Consider the following 27,614-nt stretch of genomic DNA (forward strand, 5'->3'; position numbering starts at 1 on the left):
CGCACTTCGCTTATTCCATATATTCGCTTAAAAATTAATTAGTTTGGTAATGCGGACAAGAACAATCAGCTGATATACAATTTAGTTTGAAATTTCAAATATGTAAATGGAATATTAATATGCTATACAAATATATTTATTTTAGATATTTGAGATCTAGAATACAAAAAGCTGAAAACAAGTTCATATTTGTCTTAATTTTAACTTAATACTCATCCAAAAAATCTGTAATTTTGGTTTGTTTACATTTTCATATGTAAAAATGAGGTTTCTCGCTTTGCCAACTACTTTTTTTTTGGAAAAACCTTGCTATTGTGAATGGAAAAAATCGATGAACTGGCAATGTCTCTTTTTCAATATACAGTGGACCAATAAAGTTTACATACACATAGTTCTATTAAATTACGGCACGTTTATTTGCTATAAAATGAATAAATTTTGTGGTTTTTTCTATCCATTCCAAAAAATGTATGTATATTTAACATTAAATTTAGCATATCAAAATATTTTATTTTTTTACACAAATTAAAAAAATTAATGCTAAAGCTAAAAATGGGCATAATTAACTACACTAATGATTATTTACATACATATGTATGTATTATACATACATATGTATGTAAATCAAAAGTAATTCCAATAGTTCGACGTGTGCGCCCCACTCGATTTCTAGTATTATTTCTGGATATTTTGACCCACTTAGTCCATGATCCAGCTTTTCGGCCTTATTTTGATGGAATTCGATGTTTTCGAATACGATTTTCCAAAAAGTTCCAGATATTTTGAATAGGATTAGGATAGGATGTATGGTGATTGTGGGACCTATGGAGTTATTTTTAATTGGGTAATAACCCTGCATGTACAAGATGAGGCATGCTTGGTATGCCACCGCATCGTTTGCGTCTCAAAGTAGGATCCGTCGTTATTATGTTTCGCAATCTTCATGTGCCGAAAGTGTGTAATGGAACCCGACTGATTGTGACGTACCTATCGAATACAAGGGGGAGAATGCTTGATTCTACGAATTCCTTTGAGGTCTAACGATTTCTCATTTAGGTTCAAACGTATTCCGTTTCCCGTGAAAATTGCATTTGAGATGTCAATCAACAGGACCTAAAGATAGTCGCATAGTGTGAGGCATAAATTTGGAAATGCTATGTTTTTCACACGGCCGTGGCGTGCTCACGAGTTGGAAAACCATCTTTTCTGTATACCGGAACAGAAACCAAAAAATGTTGTTTATAAAGCTGAGTTACATTGAAAAAAAGAACAACAAAAAAAAAAATGAAATGACAAATTTAACTTTCTTTTCATTTCAAAATACATAATTTCACGCAGGACAACGGGTGCGGGGTCAGCTAGTATAAATATAAAGTATCTACATAGTTTTTTTTATGACCTCTTTGATATGTTCATACCATCTCATGTAGCAGTCAAAAATTAGGCCCACATATTTACAATACTCAACCCTGCTAATTACCTTATCATATATCCTTATCTCAAAATTATTTGGTAAACTATCTTTATAGATACCAAATGTTATATAATTGGATTTATCAACATTAAGAGTTAGGTAATTATTGCACAGCCAATTCCCAATCTTATCCATTAATTCAGTCATTTTGGTTTGAGCCTCATCCCAAGTTTTACAGGAGCATTTTATTATTGTATCATCAGCGTACGCTGCTATATTATTTTCAGATGATGCCTTGTGGTACACCAATTTGAACTTTACATGCTTTACTTTTAACATTCATACATTTAACAACTTGGTATCTGTTTGATAAATAATTATTTATCAAATCTATTGCTATTGCCATTGCCAAATCTGTATGTGGACATTTGTTATCACTGTCACTTCAGCAGTTTGATACCGCAGTTTTCATTTCTATGAAAATTTCGAAGAGGCAACATATCCCATTTACACATATGTACATATGCCGACGGCATTTTCAGTTTGGTAATATGAAATTTAGAAGAGCGAGTATTAAGACGATTGTGTTGTGTTATATTATAAAAATAAAATAAAGTACATTTTCAAAATAACATTTTTCAAAAAAATTAATATTTAGTTTAATATTGTTAATTTACAGAAAAATTATACAAATTGGGTTGGGAATGAGTCTTAAATTTAATAAACTTATACAAACATAAATCAAAATATTATTGCCCATTTTCAATTTATTATTTTAATTGGTATATAAAATTTAGGCTGCAATTATTATATAGTACAAAAATATGACTTCTTATTTTTCATAGGAATACATTTGTAAAAAAAAGGATCTTTATCTTTTTTTATTTTCCACATAAAAGATTTAAGAAGTTCAAGAGCTCAAAACTTGCGCTACATCAGCTACCTACCCGACGGCATTTCGCAACAGATAGTATAAAAAAATTAACAAAAACAATATCACTCCATATCACAGAATATTAATAATACAAGTACTTAAAACTATAAAAATAAACGTATGTGTGTATATACAAATGCCAATATTTATGCCCCAAATTCTAATTTGTAATTAAAAACTTTCTAATCTTTATCGTTCTAACCTTAGAGCCTCTTAATGCAATTCTGCTTAAAAAACCTTAGTATTAAATATTTAGCTCATTGCAACCACTAAAAAAGGAAGATAAAAACACAAAATGTTATTCTTAAAATTGGCTAGAGATAAATCTTTATTTAAAAATGTTGTCACAAAATAAATTCTAATTCTAATAAATAGAGCAATAACTACCTTTGGGTCACAGTCTTCACAACACAAGAAGGGCCTAATATCTTTTAACCCTCTGTGACTGATGTGGTAGTCTAGCAGACACCAACAGGCACAAAAGAGTATTTTGTACCGTTATTTTCCATACATCTACTCTCTCGTTCTCTGTACCTTCTTATTGTGTACTCATGCCTATGTTAGTTTGTTCAGATCGATTGATGTAAGCACACGTGCCATTTTAAGCGATAAAGTGTCTGCGAGTCAACCACATCAATATTAAGGTAGGTGTCTGTGAGACAATCACATCAGTATTTTTGTTATATTTTCATAGTGTCTCCTAAACAACACGTCAGTAAAATTGTTATTTTATAGTTTTGTTATTATGGAGAAATCAAACATATCACAACATTGTTCTAAGAGAACCTCATGTGGAACTTTTAAAAACCGAAATGAGGTAATACTACAGTGGCTGGAGGAAGAGAGTGAGCATGAGTTCAGCGATATGGATGGTGAATGCAATGACCCCAATTTTCAGCCAGAAACGGCTCTTTTAGATAATGATGAAGACAATGAAGAACAACATGCGACTACCTCTGAGCCACAAAATATTTGTGAAGAAGTGAATCAACATCCAACAAGCGACTACTACAAAGGTAAGAAAGGATTTTTGTGGAGTGCAAGAGAGCGACCAAAAACATCTAGAACAGCAGCCCATAACATAGTTAGACTACCAGGTCGTCTGCATACTTCTACCTTTGAAGGATATTTACAGCTATGGTCCAAAATTTTTGACGAATCCATGTTGGAATGTTTAGTACAATATACTAATCAAAAACTCTGTAACTACCGAGCTAAATTTAATAATACTACAAAGGTGGAACTTATGGATACTTATGTAACGGAAATGAAAGCATTCATTGGCCTACTATACTACACTTCAGTTTTTAAATGTAATGACGCAGATCTTCGCACAATATTCGCAACCGATGGCAGTGGCCGTGAAATATTTCGTTGTGGGATGTCAAATTTACGTTTTTCTTCTTTAGTAAACTGCCTTAGGTTTGACGATTCAACTACCAGAGCGGAGCGTCTCAAAGACGATCAACTTGCGCCAATTTCAAATTTCTTCAACAAATTTATTCTAAACAGTCAATTTCAATATACACCCGGACCATACCTTTGCATCGATGAAATGTTACTGCCGTTTAAAGGTCGCTGCAAGTTTATAATTTACATGCCTCAGAAACCAGCAAAGTATGGCATTAAAATAATGTTGTTAGTCGATGCTCGCACATACTACATTTACAATGCTTATATTTATCATGGTAAAAATTCTGACGGCATAGGGTTAAATGAACAGGAAAGGAAATTGGCAGTACCAACTCAGTCTGTGTTAAGACTTGTGAAGGTTGTCGAAAACTCAAACCGGAACATTACGGCTGACAATTGGTTTAGCTCTATACCACTTATGGAAGCTCTGCTGAAAAAGGGATTGACTTACTTAGGAACTCTAAAAAAAATAAAGTTGAGATACCGCCTTCTTTCTTACCGTGCAAAACTAGAGAAGTAGGGAGTTCAATGTATGGTTTTACGAAAGAATTTACCCTATTATCATATGTACCGAAAAAAAATAAAGCTGTTTTGCTGATTTCGTCTTCTCACCATTGTCAAGAAATAGACACTGATACAAAAAAACCTGTTATGATAGCAGATTACAACGCTACAAAAGGAGGAGTTGACGAAATTGATAAAAAGTGTTCGATATATTCATGCAGTCGAAAAACTCGTCGATGGCCTATGGCAGTATTTCAAAGAGTACTAGATATGGTTGGTGTTAATGCCTTTGTCTTATATCAAATGTGTACTGACAGTGATGTAAAAATGAGAAGAAAAACATTTATGCTTAATCTGGCAAGAGAATTGGTGCTAGACCATATGAAATTCCGGGTGTACAATGAAAGGTTGCCAAGAGAACTAAGAATGATGCTCACCAGGGTTCTTGGCCAAGATCTACCCCCTCCTCCACCAATTATTCAATCTAATCCACCAAGTGGACGAAAATTGTGTTCAATTTGTCCCCAAAAAATAAAAAGGGTAACAAGGTATTGCTGTTGTGATTGCTTAAAGCCAATCTGCCTCCAGTGCTCCAAGCCTCTTTGTGAAACCTGCCAGGAAAAGTTGTAGTTTTTATACATATATATATATACATATGATCTCAAGTCTTAAGACTGTTTAACTTAAGTGCAAATTAAGCAAAATCTAAAATTTTTGCTACATAAATTATAACATGAAATATTTTTTGATTGTTAAGTTATAGGCTTTAATGTGCCACTTAACATGTTTGATAATTTTCTTTTTTACCACTGGATTTATTACTTTTTGATATCAACTGTTAAATTGAAGTCTAAATAATAAAAAATTAAAAACATTTGTTCAAAAAAATTTATTTTTGAGTTGTTTTTTGATCTTCTAATACAGGTCTATGTTTTTTGCAGAAAAATCATGCCATACCGATAAATAACACATAACACCAATTTTCGCTTTGAATTAAAAAAATACCTTTATAAATAATAACTTAAACTTATTAACAATAAATAAAAATGGTTTTGTTAGTTTTACAAAACGGAACTTGGAAAATATAAGACATAGAAATGGTGTCTGCTAGTCTACCACGTCATTAGAATTGTTAGAACAATATCACGTCAGTCACAGAGGGTTAATTTAGTAAAGAGAATTTCTCCTACACCTATTTATGACAATTTCTGTCAAATTCCTCAACAAATTTTATTTCTAAATTTTTAAGTGGTTATTAATAAATGCAACAAATTCTTCAGGCGGCTTCACTTGCATTTATCATTTCTGGTTTTGGTGTATGAAGATGAATTCTTCTGAAGGAATTTCATCTCCTGAATAAGGTAATGGCAGAAGGCGGGTGTGCATTTTAAAAAATTTCAAACAAAGGTAGCCGCAAAAATAATTAAAAGCAATTTCCTTTAAAAAGTTAATTTCTAAACTACTATCTAAAGTAATGAATCTTACAATGGAGTGTTTGGGCCGTGGTAAATCCTGGAAATCCTGCCAAAAAAGGTCGCTTGAAACGGAATCATTGCATACATTAAGAAGTACATTATGGATATGTTCTGAAATAACTGTGGATTTCTAGTACCTCCCCTACTTCTAATCTGACCAAAAAAAAAATTAACTAAGCTGTCCTGACATAGTCGTCTTGTCCTTAGGTAAGGAAATCCTGAGTGTGACAGCAATCGCCACAATCGTCTTGAACTATTAATAATAGGTTGTCGAAAAAAGTCTTGCGGTATTTTTATTCAATTTTCAATTGTTCATAAAATTGGTTACAATAAAGCGATTCAAGTCAAATATGCGCCGTTTTGTTCAATGACGCGTTCCCAACGAGATGCCACCCCTTGATAAAATTGAAATTATGTGTTGTGTTGTTTCCTAAGTCATCTACGACCCGAATTCTTTTTAAAACTTTTTCTGCCTCATCTAAAAACTGGTTTTGCTCTGGGGAACTTATAAAAGGGCTGCTCCGACGACTCGCCCACCTCCATCCTTGTTTCCTCCGGGGCGGACTCCGTCACTGCCTGGTTATCGACGCCCTTGTCCCGTGGAGGCGCGGGCGTTTTGGCTTCCTTGCTCCCGGTGTCAGCAGGCTTTTAAGGCCGCAAGACGACCGTGCTGTACCTGTAGAGCAGGCGGAAGCTCGCGGCCCGGACATACTTATACGATTCGTCATCTATGTATAAGTGCAACCTCTATCCTTCCATGTCACCTAGCTTCTCCTTTCTGCTGCCGGCAACACACCAGCCCGAGATACTGAGTCCCCGGTTCTGGTTCCTCCCCAGGCCCAAGGCGTACTCGTAGGTCCTGCCCCCACGCTGAGGGAGGAACATTGTCATGCTGTACATGACTGGCACATCTTCCACCTTCTTCGCGCAGAGGACAGGGCCCGCCCAGCCTCCCAGCTTTGGAGCGTGTTCCCTCAGCCAGTCGGCGGACGACTCGTCCAGGCGGTCTACCTGCATCATGCCTCCTCTGAAGTCGATGCTCAGGAAGGACGCCGTGTAATCCACTCCTTTAGACACCTCGTCCATGAGGATGTCCTGCAGCACGGTGAGCTCCTCCGGTTTCAGCGACTCCGCCGGGTATTTGAAAGGCAGAACAGCCATGCGGATGCCTCTATCAGCATCCGCATACCCGCGCTTTCCCTCCTCTACCCGGTGAGGAGCCGGTCCAGATGGTTGGCCCCCGGCTGCCTTTGCGTCTGTGCCCCGCACCCTTTTGGATCGGGGGGCTCCTGCGGCGTGATTTGGCCGCTTTCCGTTTTTCGGCTTGGGCATACGTGCCGTTGTTCTTTGTCGTTGCCCTTTGTCCGTCATCGAATCCAAATTTTGTGTTTGTTTTTCTGTTGTATTGTTGTCCATCTTTTTTTTACGACCCTTGGCTCAACAGGGTGAGCTGTCGGGTCTATGATCTGTCTGGGGAACAGGAAGGTCCGTGCTTAACAGCACCAACCACACAGGATTGGGGGGCGCCGAGTATACCTTGCGCCTAAGCCCCTGCACCACGACAAGGTGCCTACCATTCGCAGGAGTAAAGAGACCCTTGGGACCCGTCCATCCACGACCCATCTACGAACAGATGCGGCGGCTTACAGAAGGTTTCAAGACCGGAGCATACTCTTGTAGAACCCCCAAAGGTGATCTAGCCACCGATGCCCAGAGCATACTTAAATTATGGCGGGAACACTTCTCCAGCCTGCTGAATGGCAGTGAACGCACAACACCAGGAGAAGGCGAACCCGATACCACAATCGATGACGATGGAGCAGACGTTCCATTGCCCGACCATGAAGAAGTTCGAATAGCAATTGCCCGCCTGAAAAACAACAAAGCGGCAGGGGCCGATGGATTGCCGGCCGAGCTATTCAAACACGGCGGCGAAGAACTGATAAGGAGCATGCATCAGCTTCCTTGCAAAATATTGTCGGACGAAAGTATGCCCAACGATTGGAATTTAAGTGTGCTACACACCACCTCTTCGTCGATTTCAAAGCTGCTTTCGACAGCACGAAAAGGAGCTGCCTTTATGCCGCGATGTCTGAATTTGGTATCCCTGCAAAAAACGTTGAGTAGCACGAAAAGCTCCGTAAGGATCAGGAAGGACCTCTCCGCGCCGTTCGATACCAAACGAGTTTTCAGACAAGGCGACTCCCTATCGTGCGACTTCTTCAATCTGCTGCTGGAGAAAATTATTCGAGCTGCAGAACTTAATCGAGCAGGTATAATCTTTTATAAGAGTGTACAGCTGCTGGCGTATGCCGATGATATTGATATCATCGGCCACAACACCCGCGCCGTTAGTTCTGCTTTCTCCAGACTGAACAAGGAAGCAACGCAAATGGGTCTGTCAGTGTACGAGGGCAAGACGAAATATCTCCTGTCATCAAACAAACAGTCGTCGCACTCGCGACTTGGCTCTCACGTCACTGTTGACAGTCATAACTTTGAAGTTGTAGGTAATTTCGTCTATTTAAAGTATTCGACGCAGTACCTGTCGCGGGAAGCAGAGGAAGAGGAAGACCTCCACTCCGTTGGAAGGACCAAGTGGAGAAGGACCTGGCTTCGCTTGGAATATCCAATTGGCGCCACGTAGCGAAAAGAAGAAACGACTGGCTACGCCAGTAAAGAAGAAGAAGAAATAAAAGTAGAAACAAAAAATGTAAAAAGCCTCATTTCATACATGAGGCACAAAGCTCAACTTTGTGCTCACCGCATACGCTTTTTGAGCATTTCTTACAGACAGACTTTGTCGTCCTGCGCTTTCATGATGAACAGAAGTGGCATATTTTGCGTTTCTTTGGCTCCGCTTCAACATTTTCAGCTTCTGCTTGTGCAGTAGGAATAATTTTATAAATATTCTCTTTCAGGGAGAAGTTTGGTGTTTCCAGCTTTTTTTTTCCAAAATTGAAGTCACTAGCGATTCATGAAGCTCTTTTAAGAAGTCTCGACGAATTTTTGGCTTTTGTCCTTTTGAAAACATGTTGTGGGTATATATTACGTAGCAGTTTACGAATGTTATGTTTAGAATTTCATAAAATAAACACATCGGCCATCTGTTTGTCTTGCGCGAACAGGACACCACGCTGCACATTTGGTCTAAAGTATCAACGCCGCCTTTTGTTTGGTTATAAAAATTAACCATGTCGGGTTTTCCGTTTTCTGTGTTGATTATTCCTTCTTCATCGCAGCTTGACAAAAGATAAATAAGTTTTTTCGGTTTTGGTTTATATGACAACAAGGTCAGCTCGTTGTCATAACAAAACATAGAAGTTCCAGGTTTCCGCCCTTTAACATTGCCGATCTCCTTCGGAATTTATCGTTTGTTTGACCGTAAAGTGCCAACAATAGTCAATTTATACGGCTCCAGAAGCAATGATTTTGCAAGTGGAATCGATGTGAACCAGTTATCCATTGTTACGTTTCGGTTGATTCCATGAACAGATTTTGTCAGCTCTTTTACGTAATATTCTGCTAGAGGCATTGTCGTTGTAGTAGAACCTTTTCCCAGGTATGGGTGAGCGTCGAACATGTATTTGGTACCACTGTCACACATCATCAGTAGTTTCAAACTATATTTGGCTGGTTTATTCGGTATGTATGTACATTCGAAAAGAACACTTTCCTCGGAAAGCTAAAAGCTGTTCATCGACGGTTAAAACTAAGCCGGGCACGTAGTTCTGGCGGTATTTTTCAATTAAAAGTCCCAAATTTTTCTTATGAGAGCAAACTTATCTCGGTTCATTGTCAATCTTACAGTTTTGTCGTCAAAACGAAGGCAGGACATCAAAAATTTGAATCTCATTTTGGTCATTGTAGATACATAGCGCGTACCGGAAAGGGTAGAATCAAATAGCTCTTCTGTTGTCAAATGGTTGTCTTTTTTGACAGCCGTAAGGACAAGAAGTCCAATTACTGCATAGATCTCTGATGCGTCAGCCTCACGCATTTGCATTTCCATAGTGCTATTTTTTTTACAACGATTCCCGATCTCAACATTTGTCCACTGTACAATCTCTGCAATAATTTCTGGAGTTATGAATAACTTAAAACATTGAAGAGGATCGTCGATGCCTTTGCACTCTCGGGATGATCCTCTTCCCCGGCGGTGTGATTTGCCCTTTTTAGTTGTCCACTTATGAAAGTTCTTGCCGCGAAGGCTAGTTTTCGATATTTTGTTAAAAACCTTTATCCTAAATTTGAAAAACCGAAGAATAAACCAAGAATTATGCTTTATTAATAAATATTTTTATTATTTCCGGAATCCCGTCCATTAGTGTTTTTATGGTAGTGTCGGCTATTCTCATAGCTGCTGAACTTTTTTGTTGCCTTCATCTCCCTTTTTACTAAAGCCCAGTATCTCTCAATTGGCCTTAGTTCAGGACAGTTAGGTGGATTTGCTTTTCTTGGTATATAAATCACTCCATTCCGTTGGAAAAACTCTAAGGCTGTTTTGCTATAGTAACATGAAGCGAGGTCAAGGCAAAAAAAACATGGACACTTCATGTTGGCTTAAAAATGGGAGCAATCTCTTTTGTAAACATTCCTGCACATATGTATATTTCGCTGTTGATTGTACCCGATGTAACAAATGAGCTGCTCCTTTTGCCACAACTGCAAATTGCCTGCCACACAAAAAAATTCTTTGGAAATTTTGTCACCTTTTTGGCTTTGAATTTTAGCAACATTTCGTCGAAAATTGGCTGTATAAAATTCCAGTCCAGGTAGCTGAGAAAAGTCCACTAAAACGTAAGTAGGTCTCGTCATCCAATATGCAGCATTCGAATTTATTGACAAAATCTTTCCTCAGCTTCTTAGCTCGTTGTTTTGCGGCTTCGTTCTTAAAGGCGTTTCTATCGGGAACTTTCTGTACCTTGTTCGTCTTCAGCCCAGCTTCTTTCTTCGTCCCGCGTACTAAAGATTCTGAGCAGAAAGCCTTCCTCACCAATTTCCTGCCCGAAATGCTTGGGTCTTTCTTGAGAATGGTAACAACGTTCTTCGCTTTCTCCCGATCATATGGCCCCGTTTTTTACCAGAGCCTTTCTTCCTGTCAATGTGCACATCTTTCTTAAAGCGTTTAATAACGTCAGAAATGGTTTTAGGGTTAGCCCCTACGTCTTTGGCAATTTTCTTAAACGACCACTGCGATTTCTTAAAAAAAAAAATTAAATTTAAATAGTTTTGTTTCCATTTCATTAACTACGTCCACTACAATTTTACATACTGAGCTTTGACACATTCCAATTGAAAAGTCGTTTACAACTGAGTGCTGATAGCCTCCACTCGCCAAAAGGGACAAAGTCGCTGCTAATTGAAGAATTGGTGGCACTACGGTTGATAAATGTCCGTTAAATTTTATTTTCGATAGGATGAAAGTTGCGTCTTTAGTGAGTCTAAACCGCTTCCTGAATCTGTAAATGATTTAAAATAATAAGATCTATACCAAGTTAAACGGTATAATTAAAAATGTTCTTACGCAGCTTCAGATAAAGCCAAGGGATTACTTTTATCACGAATTCTGGACCTCATTTGGTGATGTTCTTCATCTGAATCAGATGAGCTTGTATAAAAAAAAACATGTTATTTATTACCTGCAAAAACTAAATTAGATATGTACATAAACGTACATATGAACATACATACATTAACCTTTAACTAATGATGTGGTAGTAAATTTTACACCTTGTGTTTTGATTTTCTCATAATCCTAAAAAGGCTTCCAAAATAAACGACAAATTTTTCAAAAAAATACAAAGAGTTTAAAATTTTCTTTCCAAATACAGTAATTAGAATTAATTTAAATCAGTTTGATGAAATTTGTAAGTATTATAATAAAAAAATCTCTAATAAATTTTAACAATCAAAATGGTGTAAAATTTACTACTACCTCTAAATCTACGTTTCGAAATTTGACCTCTTAAGTTAAAGGTTAAATTTGAATTACGTTCAATTCCAATTCAAATACTCCTGCAAGACGGGTAGCTGTTAGCAAACGTGTAAGCGAATTGTTATTGTTCACTTTTGCATTCGTTAAAATATTTGTTACTTTTGTTCAGAGAGTGGGAAAAAAGTAACACATAGCTATTTGATGTTCAATGGTTATCTCGCTCTAACCAATGGCAAATATCGCATGCTGCCTTGTTCTAACAGAATATACACATTTGTTAGCAAATCTCTTCACAGTATGTTACGGGTAACAAATTATTTTGTTAGCGCCTAGCTTACCCATGTGTTATGGATAACAAAAAGTATTTGTTACCCGAATATCTGTTAGTGTTATTATTTTGGTTATCAGTTTGTTACCTTTAACATATAAGCATGTTAGGAAGAACAAGCAGTAACAAGATTATCTGTTACCCATTTGTTACTTCTAGCAAATTAAATTCTTTTAAATAAAACTCAGTTTTTTTATTATTTCTCTTTATTTAATAATAAAATCAAAATAAAATGCACAATCTATAACAAATATTTGAATTAAATATACACTATTTAACTTTAATAATTTAAAACATACTCCATTATTTGGTTGCTGCACGCAATAGATTTGAATTTTACCAATGGTCCAAATGATTTCTGTAATATTAAAATTTTTAATTATACCCACAACATTAAATTCACAATGCTTACCTTTTTCTCCTTGTTAACGTCTTTCGTTTTCTCTATATAAAAGAAATTAATAATATATATATATAAATTAGAAATTAATTATAAAATATCATATTATCTAATAGCGAACTTACCTCTTTAAAATCCAAAATAAACTGCGCTTTTCGTTTATTCTTCTTGAAAAATTGGGTATTCGCCTCTCCTATTCTATAAAGTTAACATTACAATATGTTTATAATGTCGATAGTTTTTCTCTACCTTACTTACGTATTCTCCCATTCCATTGAAAATTCCAGAAAATGTAAGAGTGTTAGTGAACAGCTGAAAATGTTTCAATGTGTTTGTGCAATCTGTTACCTCCGTCTTGCAGGCTTTTTTATTTTGTTGTGTTTCGTTATTCGAAAATGTCATTTAGAGCTTTACCAGGGAAGTTATTTCATAAATTCTTTTTTCGTTTCGTATCGAATGCGACGATCCGCACACACGACTCGTTACAAAAATATATAAATAAATTTACTTGTGCTAGTATGCAGCTCTCAAGAAATCTAGTACTAATTTTTAATACTTTTTTTCAATAAAATGCGAATATGGCAATCCTAGTTTTGCGAAGAAACATCAAATCAACAATTGTTTCTAGAAGGAAAGTGACATTGGCGTACGAGTAAAGTGAAATTTATAATTATTTATATTGTTTGAAAATTTAAAAAATTGATGCAAATTTAAAAAATGATGGCTCATTGAAACGCAAAAATCGTATGCTGAATTTCACATCTTTAGAAAAGCGGCAACTTTGTGAGTTGCGTGAAGGAGTGGCCCAGGATCTGGGATATTAGCAACACAATGCGGTAAATCAATCCTGGCTCCACATAAGCAATGCCCTTGATAAAAGTGGTGAGTTAATTTATGTTTTGTATTCATTGTTTTGTTGTTTGTAATAAAATTTATGTTTTAGTGGATGAGTGCAAATCAGCGTGGATAAGTATGCGCGAAAGCTATCGCTACCATGCTAGGGTAGCTCATAAGAACAAAAGTGGCAGCGATGGTGGGGAAGTTTTGGAAACTCCATCCTTTTCAGAAAACGTTGATTGGGAGTTTGCGGAGGAAATGTCATTTTTGACGAATGAATCCCACAAACGGAAGTAAGTTTGCATAATTTGAACGCCCGCCAAACAATTAATTTTTTCTATAGGACTTTCACAACTCCAGTATCTTTCGGAGAAGACTCACATGCATCGCCAATACATATCGGCGAGGATTCTAATGTGTCACTAACAAGTGCAACCGACTCACAGCACTCATATGATTATGTGTACATACATACATACATACATATACATATTATATTTGTATATGGAGAAATTTTATATATGGGTCTAATTATAGGAATTTTTTTTTATTTGTAATTTATTATTTATTTTTAAAGATAGACATACATATTTAGATTCTTTTTTTTATTATTACAATTGTGTTGTTTTATATTTCAGAACCCAACCCCCACGAAACGAGGACGGCGATTAACCTCTCCCTGCAAAAATCAAGCGTGGAGTCGGTTTGATAACATACTCAAGAAGCAAGAGGAATTGTTGGAAAGTCGCTCAAATACCACACGCAGCTCCCCTTACGCACAAGCTCTTTCTAGTTTTGATTGGTTGTTAAATCAACTGCCTCGATCTGTTGGCGACGACGTGTGTCTTTCCATAAATCTAATGCTTCTGAAAAAGATTGAAGAGCATAAAAATAAAAACAGAACCAACGATTAATAACATTTTTTTGTAACCATTTATATTAATAATAAAAACTTTTCACTTTTTGTAACTTTTTTTATTTTTGTAACCATTTATATTAATAATAAAAAGTTTGTAATGAAATGAAAACTAAAAGCCTATAGTCTTGATTTTTTTATTTGTATAAAAATAATAATATATTATAAATTTAAACAAAAGTGGCATTGTTTTGCCAAGGAACAGATTCACTATGAGAATTAACATAGTCTGTTAATATTTTCCGAATATATTTGCCGTAATCTGAACTTCTTCCGCGGTAAGTGGTTACGATGGATTCATTTCGAGTGTGTTCTTGTTGTAGCAACACTTCCCATTCTCCTGCTATCCAATTTCCAGTGCTATCTTCAAAGCCAGAAAACGCATTCGAATTATAGGTTCGGCGACACTTATTTGTAAGGAAATTATGTAATAGGCAACATGCCGAAACAACAACTTGCGCTCGTTCAGGCTTGCAAAATAAAAGTTTTCTAAGGCAAAGCCATCTTGCAGTTAAAATGCCGAAAGCATTTTCAATGCACCGCCTAGCTCTACTTATCCTGTAGTTAAAAATCCTTTGCTCTACCGAGAGTTGTGTGGCGCTATAAGGTTTAATTAAGCGCTTACATAAAGGAAAGGCGTCGTCTCCCACAATGAAATGAAGCATTTTTTTTGATTGATTACTCTGTCAGGAGGAAATAGACAGGTGTCGTTCAGAATTCTGGTGCCAAACTTAAAATTTCTCATAATATGAGAGTCGCCTTCGCTTCCATAATCACCTACATACATATGTATGTACATCCAAATAGGTAAATTTATAGTTCGCATCACAGGTAGCCAGCAGCACAATTGAATGAAACCCCTATAAATTAAAAAGTTTAAAATTCGTGTTACTTTTTAGTACAACCGAGGCATCTAATGTGATCTTACTTTGTAAATAGTTATAAAATATACTTCCACTTTTTGGAGGTGCTTTTATAACAATGTGTTTTCCGTCAATGGCGCCAACACAAATGGGAAAATTCCATTGGTTTTCAAAACCATTAGCTATTTCTAGCAAATTTTGTTCCGTCCAATCGGGCACTTCATTTTTCAGTACGGTACATAATGCTTCACAAACGTCATTCACGATCCTGCCAAAATGTTGTTTGCAGATACGATAGCAAGAAGCTAAGTAGCGTTGCAAATCCCCCGATGCTAGGTATCTGTAAGAATAATTTTCAAAAAAAACATAACACAGTTATAAAAGACACTTTGGCAAAAATGTTTAAAACATACTCCAGTACCACTGCCAATTTGGCTTTAATTGGAATGAAATCTTTTGGCCTGCTGTTGTGTTCATCAAAAACTTGTGATGGCATGCGAAAGTTTTCAACGAATAAATCTGGAAAATTGCGCAGGGCTTCGAAATCGGACATGAACCTTCCCTTGTCGTTTCGTTCCTTAAGCTTAGTACGCAGCTCTCAAGAAACGTAAAAACTTCATATAAAAAACGCTTAAGAAACGGTCCAGAAACATTCCTGCGATAAAGTTTAATACTTTTTTTCAATAAAATGTGAATATGGCAAACCTGGTTTTGCAAAGAAACATCAAATCAACAATTGTTTCTTGCAGGAAATTCGAAGTAATCGTCAAATTCATCCTAAATTAGTTGAAATCATTATTATAAAGTATGTTCCATTTTGAAATGTTGTATAAAACCAACCAATCATCAACAACATTCCTTAAATCTCAATGAAAATATTTGTGTTACCATACACATACATACATACATACATACGCACAAAGTTTGTTTACTTTGTTTATTCTCTCTTGCTCTTCTAATGTGGATCATTCACAATGCGTTACCAGCTGTCAAAATTACTTGAGAAGTAATGTATTTTTGTTCTTGAGCAATTACTTAAGAGCTGCGTACCAACCTTTAAGGTATGAACTCATCCAATATCTCGCCTTCTTACGCTCTTTTTTTTGGAATTCAGCATCTATCTCCATGGCAGCCATCATGGCACCATAATTCAAGGTCTTCATTAAATTTATCCTACAATTCGTTAAAATCATTATTATGAAATATAGTTCATTTTGAAATTTGACTTACCAATCTTCATCCATATTCCTTATACTATGTTCAGACCGAAAATTTCAAAGATTAGATTACATTTAATCATTTCATAACCCAACAGTGTTCTCACTGCCGTTAGAAAGATCAAAAAGCAGCTGTTATTTTCATTCAAGAATTCACATGGCTTAATATTTATCAAAAGAAAAGATTGTCATATGGTATTTTGAAATAAAAGCCGTCTTTTTTAATATTTTCCATGTAATAATTTCATTTGTTAAATCGATTTTCAGGTGAAATTAGATTCATTGCTTTAAAAAAATTTGTTTGTTTACATTTTTTTCCCTTTGTAGTGTCTAAATCAGCTGTGATAACGTAACAGATTTCCAGTGCTGACAAGTAGATTGCGCAAAATCAGAGTCGCACGGACAGATTTAGCGTGGATCAGTTTCAAATCATTTCAATGAAGTGATTTGGAACTGTCATTTTTGTATGGCGAAATCTTGATAAATTTTTAAGATTAGTGGGATAATCCATGCAACAGCCGAAATCGTGTGATTAGGTGTCGGTCTGAACATAGTATTAGATCGCAATACAAATATTTATGTGCTTACACTCCTAAGTTGATTCTCTCTTGCTCTTCTAATGTGGATCATTCACAATGCGTAACGTGCTGTTAGATTAACTTGAAGAAATAATGTATTTTTTTTCTTGAGCAATTACTTGGGAGCTGGATACCAACCTTTAGTACAAAAAAATTTCGAGTGCAAAGATGAGCGTAATTGGACCATTGCCACACCCACAAATTGCCATTAACAGAAAACCGATAAAGTGCCAAACCTAAGCACTAAATTTAGATATAAAACTCAAATTCGGCACAGAAGATCGCAGTAGTCAGGGGCACCTGTGGGCAAAAAATTTTGAAAAAAAAGGCGTGGACCCGCCCTCTAAAAAATGAATCTATGTACTTATCTTCTAAACTGCTAAAGCTACAAAAAAGCCTACCGATAGTGTGAAAATAGATATGAAAACATGGCTTACTCCCCATATACCAGTACGGTTCAAAACTACTAAAAGCGGGATAAATCAATAACTAAATGAGCCATAAACGTAAAAATTTGCCGCCAGGATGTTATGAGAAAGCTTTATAGGAGCTAGTGTAAAAATAGGACGATGAGCTTGGCAGCATTCCGACTGATCCATTTCGACAAAATTTGCTACCAGGCTCTCTTTTCATATTCCTATCTTTTTTCTATCCATTTCAAGATATGTATGTACATATATTTAACATTAAATATAGCTTATCAATTTTTTTTTTACACAAATAAAAAAATGAATGCTAAAGCTTAAAATGCGCCTAATTTATATCAAAATAGTTTACGTACACTAATGATTATTTATATACATATGTATGTAAATCAAAATTAAAGGCAATCGTTTTAGTGGTTTTTGGCCTACATTTTGTTGCTATTATTGTCCCTAGACGTCGACGTATGCTCCCCACTCGATTTCTAGTATTATCTCCGAATATTTTGACCCAGAGTCGATGATCCGGTTTTTTGGCCTTATTTTGAAGAAATTCGATATTTTTGAATACGGTTTTCCAAAAAGTTCCAGATATATACAATGTGTGTTTTGGGTCCGTATCCTGATGGAAATTGATTTTCCTGCTATTAACAGCCGATTTAAGCACACTTAAAGAAACAGTAGGGAATGTGTTGAATAGTGCTGGTTTTCATAGGCGAATCGCATGTCGTAAGCCATACATAAGTAATGTTAATAAAAAGAAGAGGTCGGCGGTTGCTAAACAATATTTAAAAAACAAACCGTATTGGTTTTGGGAAAACATTTTGTTCACCGACGAATCAAAATTTAATATATTTGGTTCGAATAGATCACAGGAAGTGTGGAGAAAGACCAATGAAGGGTCGCAAGGAAAAAATGTATTGCCAACGGTAAAGCACGGTAGGAGTAATGTTATGGTTTGGGGTTATATGGCTGCATCTGGAGTTGGACATTTGGATTTTTTTTAATAAAAAAATGAATAAACACATGTATCTGAGCATTTAAAAAAATGTAAATTATAAATCGGCTGTTATTAGCAGACATTTCTATTTACATACAAAAGGACAACGACCCAAAATACACGTCTTATCTTGTACGTGAATGGTTGTTTTGGAATTAAAAATAACTCTACAGGTCCCGCAATCACCAGACATTAATCCTATTCAACATATCTGAAACTTTTTAGAAAATCGTATTCGAAAACATCGAATTTCTTCAAAATAAGGCCAAAAAAGTGGATCATGGACTTCTTTTTCTTCTTTACTGGCGTAGACACCGCTTAAGCGATTATAGCCGAGTTAACAACAGCGCGCCAGTCGTTTCTTTTTTTTCGCTACGTGGCGCCAACTGGATCTTTCCAACGGAGTATTGACTGTCAACAGTGACATTAGGGCCAAGTCGCGAGTGCGACGACTGTTTGTTTGATGACAGGAGATATTTCGTCTTGCCCTCGATCACCAGACCCATTTGTTGTGCTTCATCATGGACTTAGCGGGTCAAAATAGCCGCAAATAATACTAGAAATCGAGTGGAGAGCGTATGTCGACGACTAGGCAATAATAGCAACAAAATGTAGGCCAAAAACCGCTAAAACTATTGTCTTTAATTTTGATTTACATACAGTCAGCGTCAAAAGAAAGTGTACAAGTTTTTTTATTGAATCAATAATTGAATTTCATATATTTGTTAAATGAAACAATGGGACATGTTATATTTTTAAAAAATGGTATATAATTCTTTTCTAAATTATGGGAAAACAAAAACAAAATTCTTACAATAACAAAAGTTATAAACAAAAAACTTAAAATTCTTCATTTTTTTGGCGTCAAAAGAAAGTGTACAGAGTGTTTATGTGTGACATAATCAATAATTAGTATTTTGTTTGTTTTCCATTTACTTTAATTACGGCTTGTAAACGACGCGGCATTGAGTTGACCAGATTTGCGGTTACTTCCGGTGTGATTTTCAGCCATTCTTCTGTTAGAACATCTTTTGAGCATCTCCTTACTGCTAATTGTTCGTTTTCTTATTTGTCTGTCTAGGTATTCCCAAAGATGCTCGATGGGGTTAAGATCCGGTGACTGTGGGGGGTGATCCAATTCCTTAGGCACGTGATAAAGCATCTATTCCTTCACAATCTTCGCCGTGTGTTTAGGATCATTGTCCTGTTGGAATATCCAACACGGATCCAAATGTAATTTTTCGACAATAGAATGGAAATTACTCTTCAGGATGTTCAAGTAATCCATCTTATCCATAGTGCTTTCTATAAATATTAAATTGCCAACCCCGCTCGCTGCCATACACCCCCACACCATCACCGAGCCTCCCCCCATGCTTCACTGTGGATATTATGTTTTGTTCGGCAAATGCTTGATTTTTTGTTCTTCAAATTTTTGTTGCTTTTTTCTTTCCAAAAACCTCAAATTTGCTCTCATCGCTAAAAAGAACGTTATTCCAAAACGGAATGTCCTTCCACTCATACTTTTAAGCAAAATTTAAACGCTTTTTCTCGTTGGTTTTTGTAATTAAAGGCTTCTTCCGCGGTACTCTTCCATGGAGGCCATTTGCATGTAACGCGCGGCGAATTGTACTGGCACTAACAGCTATCCCTGACGTTTCCAAAATATTTTTCGATAATTTTACCGCACTTTTAGAAGGATTTATCTTTACACTTCGTACAACAGACCTAACATCAGCACCACTTAATCGCTTTGGTTTACCAGATTTGGGACGATTTTCCAATTTTCCATACATTTTTTGCTTGTCAATTATTTTTTTTACAGTATTATGACTTCTATTAATAGTAGAACCGATTTCTCTTAAATTTTTTCCTTCTCTATGGAGTTTCAACACAAGTTCGCGTATAGCAATGGATGTTTGTTTACCCATTGCTCTTACAATTCTGATTTTTCTACCGATCACTTAACGAACATAAAGAATGACTGATTTGTATTACTTTTCATTTAACCAGCGACGACATAACGGTTTTTCAATAATCCGCTATCTTTTGAATGTCAACTCAATGCCGCGTCGTTTACATGCCGTAATTTAAGTAAATGGAAAACAAACAAAATACAAATTATTGATTATGTCACACATTAACACTTTGTACACTTTCTTTTGAAGCCAAAAAAATGAAGAATTGTAAGTGTTTTGTTTATAACTTTTGTTGTTGTAAGAATTTTGATTTTATTTTTCATAATTTAAAAAAGAAGTAAATACCATTTTCAAAAAATATAACATGTTTTAAATAACAAATATATGAAATTCAATTATTGATGTAATAAAAAAGCTTGTACACTTTCTTTTGACGCTGACTGTATATAAATAATAATTGGTGGACGTAAACTTTCTTGATATGAATTAGGCGCATTTTAAGCTTTAGATTTTTTTAAAAAACCTTTCTGGTCGTAAATATTCTGACAAAAGGTAACCTTCCTGCCTTTAGAATCAGAAGCTACAGTAATTTCAGAACATAGTAATAATGTGTGCAGTGACTCCCTTTGATATTAACCCAGGATTTCTAGAGCATTCCACCCCCCGAAAACTATTGTATCAATTACTTTTGATAGTAGTTTAGATATTAGCCTTTTAAAAGGAAACGCATTTAATTATTTTTGTGGCTACGTAAGTATTTATCTTTATCAGAAAAATTTCAAAATGCATATACATATGCCTCCCGCCATTACCTTATTTAGAAGATAAAATTTCTTTGGATGAATTCTTGCACCAAAATCAAATCGATAAATGCAACTTGTTGAGCCACTTCCGTGATCGTATTTGAGCAATGCTGCCATCGCTTAATTTGTATAAATCGTTTTGCAAGCATCTAGTTTTTCAGCTATAATAAGTATTCCATGTTCAAATGCGCGAAAATTTCAGCATTATTACAGTTATCAATATGTTTTTATCAGGGGTATGGGCACCTCCACAGACCTGACATTAACCCGACATAACTGCAACCGCAGGTCGTCGCTGCCATCTTCCACCATCCACCATCCCCAATATCCAGTGACCTTCCACCCTCCTGCTTGAAATAAGAAAAACCTAAAATAAGTAATTATCTAAATGTCTATTTTTATACTCTTGAAACCAGTTGTTACAGAGTCCTATGCCCGGTTTCACAGTCCATACTTATGTTGTGCTTAAGATAAAACAGGAAAATAGTGTTTTACAGTTCATACTTAGGTTATGCTTAAGCAGTGAAAATTGGATGCTTAAATAACAACTGATTTTTGTTTTGAATTTGCTTTGAATTTTCAGCGACATCTTTCGTAGCGTAGGGCATGTGTCCGCTCGCTTGCACTCAATAACAGCTTATACTTTTCCTTCAGTTCCAATGGGTGCTCCGACTCGCTAGTGATGAAATTTGGGGTTCTTTTGTTGTTTTCATCCATTTTTGATATAATTTTCCTCGCAAATTTAGGTATTGTCTGTTATAATTTAAATATTTCAAACATATTTTTATGAATGACATTTGTAAAACATATGTTGCCCACAACGTTGCCATATATCATAATAAAATTTTATAGAAATAAAGCATTGACTGTGAAACGCAAACGACTGCTCAGTTTGCAACAATGCTTAGCTAAGATTTTATTTAGGCACAACTTACAGTCCGTCCGTCCGTCCGTGCAAGCTGTAATTTGAGTAAAAACTAAGATATCTCAATGAAAATTGGTATACAGGTTCCTTAGTACAAAAAAAATCGATATATAAATCATATTCCTATGTCACTGTCGGACAATAAACTCACTTACATATCGCTCATTTGCTGCAAGACCGGCATAAGTCAAAAAAATCGATTCGCCAGAAAACGCGTTTAAAGTTTTCAACTTACTACAACCTTACACGATGACTCCAACCTTACACCTCTTCTCAAGCGGAGCATATAAGAGGTATTCATATGAATTTTTCACTCAACATGAAGTATGATATAACGAACAATTCTGCAGCATTAACTCCAAAATCACGTTTTTTGAATTATGCCGGTCTTGCAGCAAATGAGCGATATGCACTTCCCATATATCGCAATTTTAAATTCCACTTGATTCTTTTACTTTCCATTACACAAATCAAGAAGGAATTGATATAATGAGATTCAACGAATAATGCCTTTAGGGTACGCCACCTTAAGACAAAAAATTGTTCAAATCCAACCAAAACTGTTCAAATCCTAGGTACCGAATATGGTTGACTTTTGATAGAAAATCTCGGTCAATGTGTCATATAACGGGTGGGCCATCTAACGTTTTAAATTTGAATTATCTATATTTCGACATTGGAAACGTCAAATACCATTCGGAAAGTGATAGATATTCAGTAAAAAGTTTAAAATTTACGAAATGGGTCGCTATTCACTATTCTACAGTTCGCAGATTGGGCAGAAGATCGTTTGACCGAGGATGGTCAATTTTACCGAAAAATCATCTTTTCGGACGAGGCTCATTTCCACCTCGATGGTTACGTTAACAAGCAGAATTGTCGCATTTGGGGCACAGAAAACCCGCACGTAATCGTCGAGAAGCCAATGCACCCAGCACGAATCACTGTATGGTGCGGATTTTGGTCTGGTGGAATCATCGGCCCATTTTCTTCGAAAATGAAGAAGGAACCGCAACCATCAATGGTGAGCGATATCGCGCAATGTTAACCGAATTTTTCTTCAAGCAAATTGAAGAGGAAGACTTGGACAACATTTGGTTCCAGCAGGACGGCGCTACGTGCCATACAGCAAACGCTACACTCAATCTTTTACGCCCTATCTTCGAAATTTAAAATTTTATATGGCCCACCCTATATGTATATAACTAAAGTTAAGGGATAATACTTCTCTTGTAAGAATAAGTTGCAAGAGTATAAAATGTTCGGTTGCACCCGAACTTAGTCCTGCCTTATTTATAAATCTTACCTTTGTTAAATTTTATTTTTCCAAATTTGCTTTCATCGATCGCATCTTCCTGCGATCAACGCCGCGACTCGTCGATAGTTCTTTCAGTTTTATATATAATAATAATAGTAGTATTAAAAAAATTATTTAAATATCTTATTAGAATTTAATTTAACGCACCTGATAAACTAGCACTCCTTTTTTTGCAAATTTAGTAGGGAATTTAAAATTAATTATATAATTAATTAGTAATTTTTTTTGTATGGTAATTAAATCGAAATTAGCGTTTAAATCAAACAAAGCCAAAATAATTGTTCTATTAACTCCTGTGCAAAAAGGTTTTTAGGCTTAATTACTTTTTTATTTTATATAACGAAGTGCTTTTTTAACTTCAACTTCATGATGATTTCACAAAAAAGTTAAGGAACATGGACAATACTACTAGCACTTTTGCTGAACTGTGCTTCCATTATCAGTTAATAGTTAGTTCCTTACTTCCCAGAAATGTACATACTTATGTATATATGTATATGCATATAACAAATACAAAAGCAGCAAACAACAATCAATCATGCGTCACTGTAGCATCATCATAGCAGATGAACCAGAAGCAGAGACCTTGTCATAAATTTTTATATTTACATACATACATACATATGTACATACATATAAGTACATGCATATGTGACTCAGCTATGTTATTTACCCTACTGGACATTGCTTATCTCAAAAGTTCAAAAACCATACGTAATACTTAATACGTACATACATGTATGAATGTTTGGTAAAAACATTCGGATCTATACGAGAGCAACTTAGTTCTCAAGCCGTCATATTAAAGTAGAAACAATAGGGGGATTCTCTTGCTCTTGCAAGATTGCACAATGACACAAAATGCAAAAATCATATACCGAAATACAGTGGCGGATTAAGTATTTTGCCGCCCTAGGCCTTGTCTGATTAGCCGCCCTTTTTAAAGGATGAAAATTTATTTCTTTGAGTCCGTTCATTTTATTAAGATATAATATTTATTTCATAAAAGTATAATTGTTAAACAATACAAATAAATATTAACAACATAAATAAGAGTCAGTTTTTCTTAAACTATAATGTATAACTTAATTTTTAAATATCTTCTTTCTGGCTTTCGTCTGAGCAAAATCATCAATTATGTCATTGTAATCAATTTCTTGAACTAGTTGGGCTTCAATTGACAGTAGTGCTAAAGCATTCAGTCTCTCTCGTGGACAATACTTGCGCGTAAATACGTTTTGACTCTTTTCAAGGTGGAAAAAGATCTTTCTCCTGAACAGTTCGTAGCCGGAATACTCAAAAAAATACGTAGAGCAATGTCTAGATTTGGATAAACATCTTGAAGATTTTGAAAATGCAAAAATTCTATATTCTTTGCGCGGAACGAATGTCTTTTGTGTTCATTAGAGAATCTTTGAGTTGACAGTTGAAAATGAATACATTCATTCGCGAAACTATCTTCCAAATCATCAGAATACTTAGTAACTAATTCATCTGCGCGAATTTTTAATTCATTGGTATCTATTTCATATAAACTGTCAAAAAAATCAATTTTTCGTAAAGATTATGATAAGCACTTTTACGTCCTGTCAATTGTACACTTAAAGTATCTAAAATTAGATAGTAAACGTTAGTTCGAAAATTTTCTTCTCCAAATAAAGCTGTTCTTTCGGATGTCATAGTGGTAATAATTTTGAACTCCAGATAGTGCTTTGGCTTTTTTCATAATCAGAAAATTGTTTATCTCTCATATCTTGGACAAATAATGCCAAAGAACTATATATTCTTATCACAGATGATAAATCAGGTTGAGAATTCTGAAGCTTCTTACTCGCAGCATTAAAGCGATGCAAAATTGCATTTCAAACAATGACTAGAATAGATGTCGTAATTTTTGCTGCAGTCCCTTAGCTTCAGCTCGCGTAGTAGGTTTTTATAATCTCGCAACAAAGTTGCTAAGGAGAGTATTATAGTTTTGTTCACATAACGGTTGTTTGTAAGTCCTAAAACTGAAAGAGTCAGATATAGGGTTATATATAGTGATCAGGGTGACGAGTTGAAATCCGGATGTCTGTCTGTCCGTCCGTCCGTAGGTGCAAGCTGCAACTTGAGTAAAAATTGAGATATCATGATGAAACTTGGTACACGTATTTCTTGGCTCCATAAGAAGGTTAAGTTCGAAGATGGGCAAAATCGGCCCACTGCCACGCCCACAAAATGGCGAAAACCGAAAACCTATAAAGTGTCATAACTAAGCCATAAATAAAGATATTAAAGGGAAATTTGGCAAAAAGGATTGCATTAGGGAGGGGCATATTTGGAAGTAATTTTTTTGGAAAAGTACCCTACCCTACTAAGTTTTTTGTATATATCTCGGAAACTACTATAGCTATGTCAACCAAACTCTACAGAGTCGTTTCCCTCAGGTATTTCCATATACAGTTCAAAAACGGAAGAAATCGGATAAAATCCACGCTCACCTCCCTTACAAAGGTTATGTTGAAAATCACCAAAAGTGCGTTCACCGACTAACATAAAACGTCAGAAACACTAAATTTTACAGAAGAAATGGCAGAAGGAAGCTGCACTCAGGCTTTTTTTAAAAAATGAAAATGGGCGTGGCGTCGCCCACTTATAGACCAAAAACCATATCACGGGAACTACTTGACCGATTTCAATGAAATTCGGTATATAATATTTTCTTAACACCTTGATGACATGTACGAAATATGGATGAAATCGGTTCACAACCACGCCTTCTTCCAATATAACGCTATTTTGAATTCCATCTGATGCCTTATCTGTATAATATATACATTAGAAACCAATGATCATAGCGGAATAAAACTTTACTCAAATACGGTATGTGAGCTGAGGTATCCCTTGTGGAAAAATTGTTGTGATCGGACTATAACTTTTCAAGGTCCCTGATATCGAACACGAAGAACTCAGTGCCCAACCTAACCTAACCTAATTTTTCACCGAAAATATCGGTAAATCTCTCAGAATTTAATTCTAATTAATTTTACAGCAAAATAAAAAAATATGTAAATGACGGATAATGAAATCTCGATTATCACTTTATCATGCGAGAGTATAAAATGTTCGGTGACACCCGAACTTAGCCCTTCCTTACTTGTTCATCTTTGTTTTCACCAGAAAGTTTAGTGCAACAATTATTCCGGGCCACTCTTTTACTAATGTGTAGCATGCATCATGTCGAGCCGACCAACGAGTTTGAGAAGGGCTTTTAAGTCTTAAACTTGTATGCTGTCTTAAAATTTCCCAACGGTTTATAAAAGAAAATATAAATGTTTTGGATTGGCCAGCGCAAAGTCTTGGCCTTAATCTCATAGAAACCCTGTGGAACGATGTTAAAATTAAAATTGCGGCTAAAAATTTCTCAAGTTTTGAACATTTATGGCAAGGTATTAAGGAAGGTTGGTACTCCATCCCAAAGGAGAGGCGTGAGAAGCTTGTAGAAAGTATGGTACGCAGATGTGATGCCGTAATGCTAAATCGGGGATATAGTACCAAGTATTACAAACGTAAATATAAGTATTATGGAACCAAATCGTTGATTAAATTTCATTAATTTCACATAATTTTTGCAGGTTTGTTATATTGTGCTATTGACATTCATGCTCTGAACACATAACGACGACAGACGACAAACGACATCTGTCAAATATTACACACGTTCTTATGGACACTTATTTTGACGACGACACGAATACACGACTGTAGGCCGACAGTTGTCATTCTCGCTAATTCCTATTTGCCAACGACAGTAGAACGACGAGAAAATGTAAAATTATTCACAGCTCTTACAAATTTGACGTTATTTTACAAATAAAAGCATAAAATAGCTCTATTATATCATTTGTAAAAACACAAATAATATAAATTAAAAAACAGTAGTTCACTTACCTAAAAATGATTGGGGTATTCCGCCGTTCATCCGGCGAAGCTTTCCAGCTGTTTCCATATTTTTTCCTTATGTAGCAACTCCAAATATTTACATACAGGGGCCAAAAAAAGTATTCGACATGTAACAATTTCTCCGAATAATGATGAATAAAAACAATATTATCAACAAAAACAAACAACTTTTGAATGATTTGGTACAAATGTGATTTCAGTTTCTATTATGGAATTTATTGTTACTATGAAAACAAACTAAATCAGAAAGTTAACGGTATTAATATTCAAGAGCAAATAAGTAAACAAAAAAAGTATTCGACATTTAAAAAAATACAATGAAAACGTTATAATAATGGAAAATTAATATTTTGTTGTTTTTCCTCTGCGACGAATAACTTCCCTCAAACGTCTTGGCATCGATTTCACCAAATTTGTGGTTACCTCTGTGTCGATTTTAAGCCATTCCTCTTTGAGGACCTTCTCCAT

At 35.5% G+C, this 27,614-nt stretch overlaps 3 protein-coding genes across 4 annotated transcripts; 2 read left to right on the top strand and 1 right to left on the bottom strand.

Moving 5' to 3' along the window:
- The first annotated feature begins 2,777 nt into the window (after positions 1-2,777).
- On the top strand, positions 2,778-5,217 carry LOC125777040 (piggyBac transposable element-derived protein 4-like). The gene is made up of 2 exons (XM_049450867.1): positions 2,778-2,992; positions 3,084-5,217. The coding sequence occupies exon 2, from the start codon at positions 3,094-3,096 to the stop codon at positions 4,279-4,281; it is 1,188 nt and encodes a 395-aa protein (XP_049306824.1). The 5' UTR covers positions 2,778-2,992; positions 3,084-3,093; the 3' UTR covers positions 4,282-5,217.
- Positions 5,218-12,969: 7,752 nt separating this feature from the next.
- On the top strand, positions 12,970-14,277 carry LOC125777046 (uncharacterized). 2 transcript variants are annotated; one of them, XM_049450876.1, is made up of 4 exons: positions 12,970-13,288; positions 13,350-13,536; positions 13,587-13,706; positions 13,882-14,277. In XM_049450876.1, the coding sequence occupies exons 2-4, from the start codon at positions 13,379-13,381 to the stop codon at positions 13,913-13,915; spliced, it is 312 nt and encodes a 103-aa protein (XP_049306833.1). In that variant the 5' UTR covers positions 12,970-13,288; positions 13,350-13,378; the 3' UTR covers positions 13,916-14,277. The 2 variants fall into 2 exon arrangements, 1 of the variants encoding a protein (XP_049306833.1); XR_007422066.1 differs by lacking the exon at positions 13,587-13,706 and having other exon boundaries at positions 13,004-13,288.
- A 115-nt stretch (positions 14,278-14,392) lies between these two features.
- LOC105227400 (uncharacterized) lies at positions 14,393-15,645 on the bottom strand. Its single transcript, XM_049450875.1, has 2 exons — positions 15,436-15,645; positions 14,393-15,362 (listed from the first exon to the last, which is right to left on the bottom strand). The coding sequence occupies exons 1-2, from the start codon at positions 15,573-15,575 to the stop codon at positions 15,020-15,022; spliced, it is 483 nt and encodes a 160-aa protein (XP_049306832.1). The 5' UTR covers positions 15,576-15,645; the 3' UTR covers positions 14,393-15,019.
- Between the last annotated feature and the right edge of the window lie 11,969 nt (positions 15,646-27,614).

The sequence above is a fragment of the Bactrocera dorsalis genome, chromosome 3, assembly GCF_023373825.1.
Source record: "Bactrocera dorsalis isolate Fly_Bdor chromosome 3, ASM2337382v1, whole genome shotgun sequence".
NCBI classification, from domain to species: domain Eukaryota; kingdom Metazoa; phylum Arthropoda; class Insecta; order Diptera; family Tephritidae; genus Bactrocera; species Bactrocera dorsalis.

Coding starts and splice junctions, on each gene's coding strand:
- LOC125777040 (XM_049450867.1), top strand. CDS start 3,094: ATGGAGAAATCAAACATATCACAACATTGTTCTAAGAGAACCTCATGT.
- LOC125777046 (XM_049450876.1), top strand. CDS start 13,379: ATGCGCGAAAGCTATCGCTACCATGCTAGGGTAGCTCATAAGAACAAA. Junction 13,537..13,586: donor AATGAATCCCACAAACGGAA/GTAAGTTTGCAT, acceptor TTTTTTCTATAG/GACTTTCACAACTCCAGTAT. Junction 13,707..13,881: donor CAGCACTCATATGATTATGT/GTACATACATAC, acceptor TTTATATTTCAG/AACCCAACCCCCACGAAACG.
- LOC105227400 (XM_049450875.1), bottom strand. CDS start 15,575: ATGTCCGATTTCGAAGCCCTGCGCAATTTTCCAGATTTATTCGTTGAA. Junction 15,363..15,435: donor AAATTGGCAGTGGTACTGGA/GTATGTTTTAAA, acceptor TTATTCTTACAG/ATACCTAGCATCGGGGGATT.